This window comes from Poecilia formosa, unplaced genomic scaffold (genome assembly GCF_000485575.1).
Source record: "Poecilia formosa unplaced genomic scaffold, Poecilia_formosa-5.1.2 Scaffold7, whole genome shotgun sequence".
Taxonomy (NCBI): domain Eukaryota; kingdom Metazoa; phylum Chordata; class Actinopteri; order Cyprinodontiformes; family Poeciliidae; genus Poecilia; species Poecilia formosa.
In genome coordinates this window covers 5089288-5099369 of record NW_006799946.1, presented here as the reverse complement: position 1 = coordinate 5099369, position 10082 = coordinate 5089288, and the positions used below count along the sequence as shown (strand labels likewise).

General features: G+C 38.1%; 1 protein-coding gene across 3 annotated transcripts; it reads left to right on the top strand.

Moving 5' to 3' along the window:
• The first annotated feature begins 706 nt into the window (after window positions 1–706).
• On the top strand, window positions 707–9822 carry tap2t (transporter associated with antigen processing, subunit type t, teleost specific). 3 transcript variants are annotated; one of them, XM_016661093.1, is made up of 12 exons: window positions 707–794; window positions 1974–2509; window positions 3402–3516; window positions 3594–3724; window positions 3889–4094; window positions 4963–5160; window positions 5251–5379; window positions 5467–5658; window positions 5801–5974; window positions 7097–7256; window positions 7558–7694; window positions 9102–9822. In XM_016661093.1, exons 1-12 carry the CDS (start codon window positions 727–729, stop codon window positions 9297–9299), a joined length of 2244 nt encoding a protein of 747 aa, XP_016516579.1. In that variant the 5' UTR covers window positions 707–726; the 3' UTR covers window positions 9300–9822. The 3 variants fall into 3 exon arrangements, with proteins under 3 accessions (XP_016516579.1, XP_007572934.1, XP_007572950.1); XM_007572872.2 differs by lacking the exon at window positions 707–794 and adding an exon at window positions 893–1147; XM_007572888.2 differs by lacking the exon at window positions 707–794 and adding an exon at window positions 1106–1192.
• The last annotated feature ends 260 nt before the right edge of the window (window positions 9823–10082 follow it).

Sequence of the window (10082 nt, the reverse complement as noted above, 5' to 3'; positions counted from 1 at the left end):
TTGTTAGCACATTTTGGAGTCTTGTCTTGCTGTTTACCAAATTGTATCTTTATAAATTCTTTATTTATACATTATGATTTAGGGGAAATAAATAGTTGAATTTTGAAATTGTCCTGTGTGAGTTTTTGTGTGTTGTTCTTCAATTTAGATAACAAAACTGTAAAAGTCTCCTGTTATTTAATAGAGTATACACTCTAGTTTTATTAAAATAAAAAAAAGCATTTTCTGAAGCTTCTAAGATATAGCGAGTGGATCATCTGAGCTTACAGGCTGGGTGGAGAGCATTAAAAGTAGAAGCAGCAAAGAAGTTCATGGTAACTCAGGAGGAGCTACAGAGATCCTCGACTCAAGTGGGAGAATCAGATTTTACCTATTGTACAATCCATAAGTAGAAACCTTAAGATATTCAATTTAATGTTTGTCAGTGTAAGTACTTGGGAGTTAAAAGGTGTTTCAAGAAAAGAATAGTAGAGGACAATGTAACTGATCAGTAAAATCTGATTCAATATTGAAAATATCAGACAAAATATATATATAAAAAATATGGACCCTAAAAGTACAGTTTTTTCAAAAGGTTACTCAAGCAAATGTAACTCAGTAAATGTAGTTAGCACTTCAAACCTAAACCCACCTGAGAACATGTGGACAGATTTGAACGTTGCTGTTCAGATGTTTTCCATTCAGTCTGAGTGAGTTCGAGTTGTTCTGTCGAGAAGAACCGAGGAAATGTTAGTGTCTAAATATACAAATCTGGCAGAGACATACTCCAGAAGAGCTGCAGCTATAGCTGAAAGGTGGTTCAATTTTAATTCAATTTAATTTTTGTAAATTATAGGGAAGGTTCTGTACAGCGTACAATATATATTCTTCTGGATATATTGTACATTGCCGCCATCTTGTGGCTGAATTGTGAATAACTCAGTTGCTCGGCTGCAACTGCCAAAACTTTAATTTAAAACTTTATTACTGTTGAGGAGCAATAAACAACCGAGTCAAATTAAGACATCTGTTTATAAACAGTTGTTTTCTGTTGTTTAATGTTCCCTGATAATTAGCAAACAACCATGAATCAACTGAAGGTAAAAGTGAAACCGAAAGTAAGTTTGCAGCTAGCAGCTAGCTGCCTGTGGCTAGGCATTGGAGAACGGTAAGTTACTCGAAATACGTGTTTAAATCCTACTGTGGGCTTCAGGTAAATGTTAAATTGCTAACAGGTTTATGGAACATAATGTATATTTTGTAGCTGAAGGTTGACGCTTTCTAGCTAAAATGGAAGATGAGCACTGCAGTACTTTTAACTAGGCTTTGGTTTAGTGCATAGGTTTAATAAAGGTAGCAAATGACTCCTTATTACTATAGAATGCTGGGTTTTCTTTGCTAACACGGTACGACTAAAATTTGCTGTCTGTGATCCTAACAACTGACTGCGTGCAAAGTTTTTAACATGAAGACTATAAAAACAAACGCTCCATGTTAAAAAAAAATAAGTATGCAATCTAGTTTACATATTTTTCTGTTCGGGAGCATGAAAAACTAGGTTATATTAGGGGAAATGTGTGAATGTTCACACTATGACTTATGTCATTTTATATTGTTTTGTGATTTTTGTACATTCTATACAATTAACATGGACCTAGTCAACAGTGACTTTTAAGATGCACCTGTTGGTTCAAATTTGAACAAATACACTGATTCCTCTGACAAATAATATTTCACTTTTCAAAAGGCAGAATCATCTTTAATAACAAAGCTGGAAATTAAATATTCTGGGTAATTTCAAGTGCTTGCATCAGAGGCCTCCATCTTGGTCCTATAAACTGTACAGGAAGTCATATAGAGTATGGAAGAGAACATGGGTGTTACATTGAAGACAATATTTATATTACACATTTTTGATTTGTCAAAAATATTTACATACAACCTACATGAAATAAAGCTGACGTACATGTAATGTCTTGTCTCTTTTGGACCAGCTCGAGCCGTTGGAGTTTGACCGGCCATCAACGGACAGTAATGGGGGTGATAATATGGGCGCTGTCCATCATTCTCCTTGATGCCTTCCTGTGTTCAGCACAGTGGGCTTGGCTGGTGCTGTGGAAGTGCTCCAGCTGTGGTGGACTGGCAGGAGTGTGGGCCTTTGGACTGATAAAGTGGCTTTTTCTCCATGTTTTTATCTCAGCGCTAACAGATGGAAAACAGCGGGCAGTACTCCATAGGTTAGCAGCGCTCCTCTGCCTTGTTTCTCCTGTGTTTGAAACTGGACGGATCCTCACTGCACCTCCCTCGGAGCGGCCCGCAGAACCTTCCCCTGATCTCACAATGCTGTTGTTGGGTGCTGCGTCCTCGTCGTTGGCCTGTTTGGTGTGGGAGAAGTGGATTTCTCCAGATGGACAGAAGACAAAAGACAATCTGGACACTAAACGTTTGCTCATGAGAGTGCTGACGTACTTCAAACCAGACACTGTTCATCTGATCGCAGCTTTTGGCTTCCTCATCATGGGAGTCATCTGTATGTATAACCTCTGATAATTAACCTTATCTAACATTTATTAATATGCATCGACTGATAAGAGATTCTCACAGTTTGATAATATTGATTAAATGCCATGATTACCCATCAGAAACACAAGAACAATAAAAAAAAAACTTTGCAATGCAGTTTATTTTGATACAAACTTAAGAAAGCAACAATTATTCCTACTGTTGCTGATGTTTTATTACTCAGTGATTAATACATAACATTTGTTTTGGATTTTTTTGAAACATAGACTATAGAAAAAATATGCAAGCAACATCCACTAAATTTATATTAGCTTCCTAAAGGAACATGGGTACATGTAGCTGATGCTAGCTGGTTATGTGTTTCAGCATTGCCCTCCTTTATATTTCTTGTTATTTCAACCTTTAAAAATAAATGACAAAGAATTATGCGAGTTGAATGCCTTATGTATGTGGCACATGAGGTGATGGTGGGCAGTTAAACATTTAGTGTTTATCTGGACACAGTTAAACACTGAATGTTACACCCTTGATCCCAATATACATACGAAATGGACACACGTTAAAACCGACACACAATTCATGCAGATATCAGGGGTTGATGCTCCACCAAACGTTCATTACTTTTTACTTACAGTCATGTAACACGTTTTCTGATATGCTAACAGCTATAGCAAACTGAACACCTTTCCTAGAATCCCAGTAAAACTTCTTCACACCGTAGGAACAGCATGTTGGTGGTTTTGAAACCGTAGCTCATTAAAACATTCATTTCACTTCTGGTACCAGAAGGTTTACCATGCTTTTTTTTTTTAATTAACGAACCATTGCTGCCATTCATTGCTTTTACAGTAAGTAAGGCAACTTACAGTAAATGTTAATCTTTTCCTTTCCTTCAACAGGCGATACTTACATCCCTTTATATCAGGGAAAAGTGATTGACATGCTCAGCGGTCAACAGCTTCAAAGCGGTTTTGGTTATGCAGTCGGGCATCTAGTGCTTATTTCTTCTGGAAGGTAATAAAATACAATAATTTGTTGCTTGAAACGAAGTCCACCTGGTTGAAAGCTGATGTATCTGCCTGCACTGACAGCGCGCTGTTCTCTGGGATGAGAGGAGGAATTTTTATGGCTGCGTTGGCCAGACTGAACAAGAGACTGAAACATCTGCTGTTTCACAACCTCCTGAAGCAAGAGGTGCACTTCTTTGAGGAGAACAACCCAGGTGAGAGATTTTCAGATGCAGTAATTACGAGCATCTTTTAAACAGTGTTTGAATGCTTTAGTGGAAGACTCAGAGACCCTGGACTGAGAACTTTGTGAACTTACTTTGCTAATGGTGGAACCTTGCAGGGCTTTGTAATTCATCAAGACCTTTTTTCTGTCCAGGACGACTGTCCTCTCGGCTGCACAGTGACGTTGACAGGATGGGACGAACCGTAGCGCTAAACGCCAACGCCGTAGTTCGCAGCACAGTCAAGACTTTCCTCATGCTCAGAGTGATGCTGGGCCTGTCCTGGGAGCTGACCGTGCTCACCTGCATCGAGATGCCGCTCCTGGCCACGTTGCAAAATAAATACATCAAGCTGTCCAAGGTGGGTTTATGCCATACACCTCAGATTCACTTTAATTCCTTTTGGGGCTTTTTGTAGGAAGGTTTTCTGTTTGTTACCCTGCAAACCCTTGGATGTTCTTGCCCTCCATCCAGGAGATGGGTTGTCAGATCTGGGCTTCTTCTGCCGTAACAAAAAAGCCGATGCTGTAGTTTGAGGTCTTTTGGTCTGATCCCTGTTTGCGGTTGCCCCTGGAGCTGATGGATCTGTTTCTTACCAAGATTGAACAAATCTCTGTCTAATATTGGTTTATAACTGAACCCGGCTGCTTTAAACTTCTCCGCAACTTCACACACAGGTGGAGTCTATTTACTAATCAGGCATTTTCTGAAGGTAACCGGCTACTTTGGATTTTATATCTTGACTGAGTAAATATTCACTGCAAACTTCTTAGGTTTTTAATTGTAAAAAGTTCGACATCTATATATGCGTTGTCCTTTTACTTCATAATCATGCAATTCCTTACAATGCATTAAATACAGATATCTATCTAATTAATATTTACCAATTAGGTGAGTTTTGAAGGCAGTTGATGGCTTTGAATTTTATTTGGGGCTGTCAGAGTAAAGGGTGTTCAATGCAAATGCACATCAAAATCATATTAAGATGTATTGAAGTTTGTGGTGGTAAAAGGAGAAAAGTGCAAAAGGAGTTTTAAGGTGATGAGCTGGAGGGTTGACGTGAAGAGGAGAGTCTGATTTCCCTCCTGAACTCGGCGATCGTAAAATTTAAAACTACAGGAAATGTTTCATTTTGTTGGCTAATGGATAAGAAAGTGAGAAAATGGTTCCACAGAATTAACTAAATTCCAATGTAATAAATGGGTGGATGTTTCCTGTGTGTCACACAGGACCTGAAAGATCGGACCCAGGAATGCCTCGCTCAGAACAAAGATCTGGCTTCCCAGACGATCAGCGGGATCCGAACGGTCCGCAGCTTCAACGCTGAGAAAGAGGAGCTGAGGCGATATCACGTGGCTCTGGAAGAGCTGTGTGCCATCAAAAGACAGTCAGACATATACAGTGCAGTTTATCTTCTAACACGAAGGGTGAGATCTGGTTTTACCAACAAACACAAAGTTATTTGAAATTTTTTTACAACTGTGTGAGTAATTCCTCTACGTTCTTTTTGCATTCAGCTGGTGTCTCTGGGTATAAAGATATTCATGCTGATTCAAGCCCGAAGCCTCATTTCTGCCGGTCAGCTCAGCATCGGTAGTCTGGTGTCCTTTTTCTTGTACCAGAAGCCGATGTCAGTCAATCTGCGGGTGAGCTCCGTGAAACGTGCACCATATGTTTGAGATGTGAGTCCATTATCCTGGATTTCACTGATGAAGAAATTCTCCTTGTCACAGGAGATCATGTATTGCTACGGAGAGACGATGTCCACAGTGGGAGTCATTTCCAAAGTGCTGAGTTACCTGGACAGGACACCGAAAAGCAAAGAGGGAGGAAACTTGGCTCCTAAGAAGCTGGATGGGAGAATAGTTTTCCAAAATATCAGTTTCAGTTATCCCTCTGCTCCCTCTGGTAAACCAGCTCTAAAGGTAACTTTCTCAAGCTCAGGCTTCTGCTTGGTTTAAAAAGTCCTAATAAATCTTACATTTACGTTACTGAAGCTTGCAGATTTAACGTCGTTGAGCACCAGAAGCAGAACGGATCCTCACTGTTGTTGTTTTCCCTCTTCAGTCGGTGTCGTTGGACATCTGCCCAGGGAAGATCACGGCTCTGGTGGGTCCCTCCGGTGGTGGGAAGAGTTCCTGCGTCAGCCTCCTGAAGAGGCTGTATGAGCCTCAGGAGGGTCAGATCCTGCTGGACGGGGAGCCGCTGCACCACTACCAGAAGAAGTACTTCCATCAGAAGGTACAGTTGGTAACCTTTAGCATTTATTTTTTAAACTCTAACATGAAGTCAACCTGAATGACACAAAGCATTGATGAGGCATCATCTTGTAGACTTTAATCAAACCAGAGTGTGGAAAATATTTGTATTTGCAAAAAAAATTATTTTCCCTTTTCTATGGTTTGAACATCCATCCATCCAGCTTATCTTCCTTTGAGTTTGAGATTTTTTATTTTTTATTTTTCAGGTTACTTGAGGTTTTTTGTTTAAAGCATAATTACTAAAATGATGCTGGAAAAAGCTGGAGAGCTCTGGTAGTCTGGGTCTGAATTTTTTATGTAAAATGTGAAGGTTTAGAGGCGAAATCACTCAATTATGTGAGAGAAAAGTCGCAGTTAATTAATATTTATAATCAGTATTTTAAAGCAAAGAAAATTATTACAGAGCTGGGATTTTAAAGCTTATTTTATTATTGATAGGCACCTTTAGCTTGGTTAGCATTACTACAACAATGTGGATTCTTAGAGGATAGTGGTTTTTACCTTTAATGTGACATTTCCAAAATATTTTCAGCATTTCCAGATCCGGAGTTTCTGCTCCCTAATATAGAGAGGATAACTCTCAGTGAAAATAACTTTTCCTTTCAGATAGCTTCTTGAACTTCTTAGAGCTTAGAAATTATGTGTTCACTGATCGGAAAATATAGGATTTCCGATTTATTGACTGAACTGTTAACATTTAGGGCCAAGCAAGCAGAAAACGATCCCAATGTGACCAACAGATTTCTTACATTTTTAGCTTGGACCCGGCCAATAAACATGAATACAAATGTATATAAATAATCTGCAACTATGTAATACTTATGCACACTAAAGTCATGATATTGTCTGATATTTGAGGTTATAAAGAAATGACTGTTTATATAAAGGAGATTTTCTATGAAAACAAACCGGTAGATTCATATAGTTACTTTTCTTTATAGTCATAAGAAGAAAACTCATAATGCTTACAGAGGGGTACTCAATGCTGAAAGTATCATCAGTTTGGACTGAGACTTTGGTAAAATTCCAGAATCAGAGGACAGAACGGGACAAATAGCTCAACTCGTGAGAAATGCACTGACGCCGTTTGTTGTTTTCATAGGTAGCACTGGTTTCCCAGAATCCTGTGCTGTTTTCTGGTTCTCTGAAGTACAACATAGAGTATGGGCTAGAGGAGCGCCCTCTGGGGAAGGTGGAAGAAGTTGCAAAGAGGATCAACGTACACAAGTTCATCTCTGAAATGGAGAATGGCTATGACTCTGGTAGAGAGCTGCTGCATTTACCTGATTTTGTGATAATGTTTGCATCTTTTTATTGTGTCTTAGAAATCATGATAGTCTTAAGCTACTTTTCCAACATTTTTCTACTGTTGTAGCGTTAATTGAGGTTGAAGTTGGTCAAGCAGTTGGTGAAGTTAGCCTTTTACTTTAGATGGGCAGTCATGCCACATTTAAAATTGATTCATAAAGTTTATGATTGTAATGTAAATCGCTCAAAGCACTGATCATATAGACTAAAGGACGCTTTCCCTATGGAGCAGCTAACATATTTTTCTTTGTCCAGATATTGGAGAGTGTGGAGGCAAACTGTCAGAAGGACAGAAGCAGAGCCTCGCCATCATCAGAGCTCTGGTTCGAGATCCCCAGGTCGTCATCCTGGACGAGGCCACAAGCAAACTGGATGTAGATGCAGAGAAGGCGGTGAGTACAAAACACAGTCCTGGAATGATGCATATGCTTCTGGAGATCAGATCAGATCGTCTCATTGGGACAAGGTTAAAATGCAGGCACAAGAAATTTGGAATTTAATTTCAGTAGTTTCCAGGCCTGGAAAAGTATGAAAAAAGAAGACTGAAGTTGATCGTGTTTCAGACCTTTTGCTGTTTTTCTAAGATAAGAATGAGATTTAGTCAATAAAAGTATTTGCTTGAACCCAATAATTGTACACACTTACCAGCTGAACATAATTGATCCTTAACAAGACCTAGTTTTACCTTCAATTCAGCCAGGTTAAAATGAATTGATGCATGTTCATCACAAAATAGTTAAAAATAGGAAATCCTGAAATACCTTACTGTAGATGCTTTTCCATTTCAAATGTGAGCAAAAATATTTTTGATATTCCACTAAAGTAAAAAAAAAGCACAGTTTTCCATTGCTGTATATTTTCATTAAATAGGAAAAACATTTAAAATTTAATGTGAATATATTCATTAAAAACATGCCGGCGCCATAATCCTCCTACCACTTCCTGTTGTCTTTTTTGTCTTTTCTGCCAGTAGTAATATCCGGTTGTTGATCACATGACTTGTGTGGTTCAAAAAAGTGTTTCCATTGCAGTTTTGTGAAATAAACTAATTTTGATTCAGCAAAAAACAAAAAAAAACAAAAAAAAACCACTTCATCCTAGTGCAAAGACACTATCAAAAAATGTGAGTTTTTTTTATTTTTAAAACTGCCGTGTTTCTATTAAGCTAATTCATTTTCGTAATTTCAGTTTGCTCAATTTTATAGTCAGTGGAAATGCAGCTAGTGATTATAATTTCTAATCTCTTATTAAATCCTTGATATTAGTTACTGATTACTGATACCTTAATATTAGTAATACCTTACTAATATTAAAAATGCCAACTTTTCATTAAATTGTCATTATTTACAAAATCATGCAAAGTTGGCACTTTTAATGGATAAAAATGCAGCTTTTAGAGCAACTTTGCATTAAAAGTGTCATTATTTACCGAATGACACTTCATGACAACTGTGATAGACATTCATAAAGACTCGTTCGTGTTCATGACAGGTGTTATGTCATGTTTATGATGGTGTCATGTCAGTCTTATGCACACCCCTTCAAATAAAGTGTTACCAAAAAAATCTAATTTGAAAATATTTATTTCTAAAAAAGCGTTTAACCATTACAAGTTCAACGATTGTTTGAGACTTACATTGCCTCGTTTCTTGTGAAACATCAGTTTAAATCTAATCAATAGCCAGTAATGTCAGCGCGGCACAAACAGACTCGTAGGCTAAATGTCAGCCAATCCCATTAAAGCTCTAACAACTGAACTAATCCAGTGACGCTCGGCCCTTCATGGTGTCATTCCTCAGGTTCTGAAAGAGGTTCTGGCTCGCGGACGGACAGTTCTGATTGTGGCTCATCAGCTCAGCATTGTGGAGAAAGCGGATCACATCATTTTCATGGAGGACGGGTCGATCCGGGAGGAGGGGACCCACCAGGAACTCATGAACAAAAAAGGATGCTACTTCCGTTTGAAGGAGGAGCTGTTTTCTGAAGAAAACTTGTAAAACATAAATGACTCATAAACACTTCTCATCTTGTATTTTGCCAAAAAGCTTCTGTTGTAAATAACAGGTTGGTTGAGGCTGCATATTTAATAAACACATAACAGTGACTGTTTTAGGAAGGGAAATATGATTGTTTATGTTTATTGTTTGATGTGCTGCTTTAAAATAATTTGACAGAAAAGCTGAAATGTTTGATGTTTTCTCGTCTTTACCACCCAAGGCGATGTTCACTAATTGTCATCAGTGTAAAATAAATGATGTGAATATGTACATTTAGGTAAGGTCTACCAATTATTACTCATTATTTTTTGTAGAATATTATGATTTCAGACAAAAACATATCTAATAATGTCTAGTTGTGTTTGTAAGCCTCTTGCAGTTTTTCACATTTATTTCGTTACGACAAACCTCAGTGTATTTTATCAGGAGGCACAAAGTAATGCACCACTGTGAAGTTGCGGTAACGTGTCCTTCTTCTTATGGAAGTTCTTACAAATAAAAGTCTGAAAGTTCACACATTTTTCATAAGCCTTCCTGAGTCAGTACTTTCTAGAACCTCTTTGTTCTTTCAGCTCCAGCTGCAAGTTTTATGTCTCTACACTCTGTGCACAAACTAATTTATCTCCATTCTTCTTTCTAAAACAACTCAAGCTCAGTCAGATTGGATGGAGAGCATCTGTAAAATATCTTTATAGTTGGATATACATCAGGGCTTTGACTAGACCACACTAACCCATGACTATGTTTTGATTTAAAGTATTCAGTGGTAGCAATTGTTGGATT

Excerpts from the sequence above, each read along its gene's own strand:
- tap2t (XM_007572872.2), top strand. The coding sequence starts at position 1,065 with ATGAATCAACTGAAGGTAAAAGTGAAACCGAAAGTAAGTTTGCAGCTA. Across the intron at positions 3,517-3,593 it reads GTGCTTATTTCTTCTGGAAG|CGCGCTGTTCTCTGGGATGA; the intron begins GTAATAAAATAC and ends CTGCACTGACAG. Across the intron at positions 4,095-4,962 it reads AATACATCAAGCTGTCCAAG|GACCTGAAAGATCGGACCCA; the intron begins GTGGGTTTATGC and ends TGTGTCACACAG.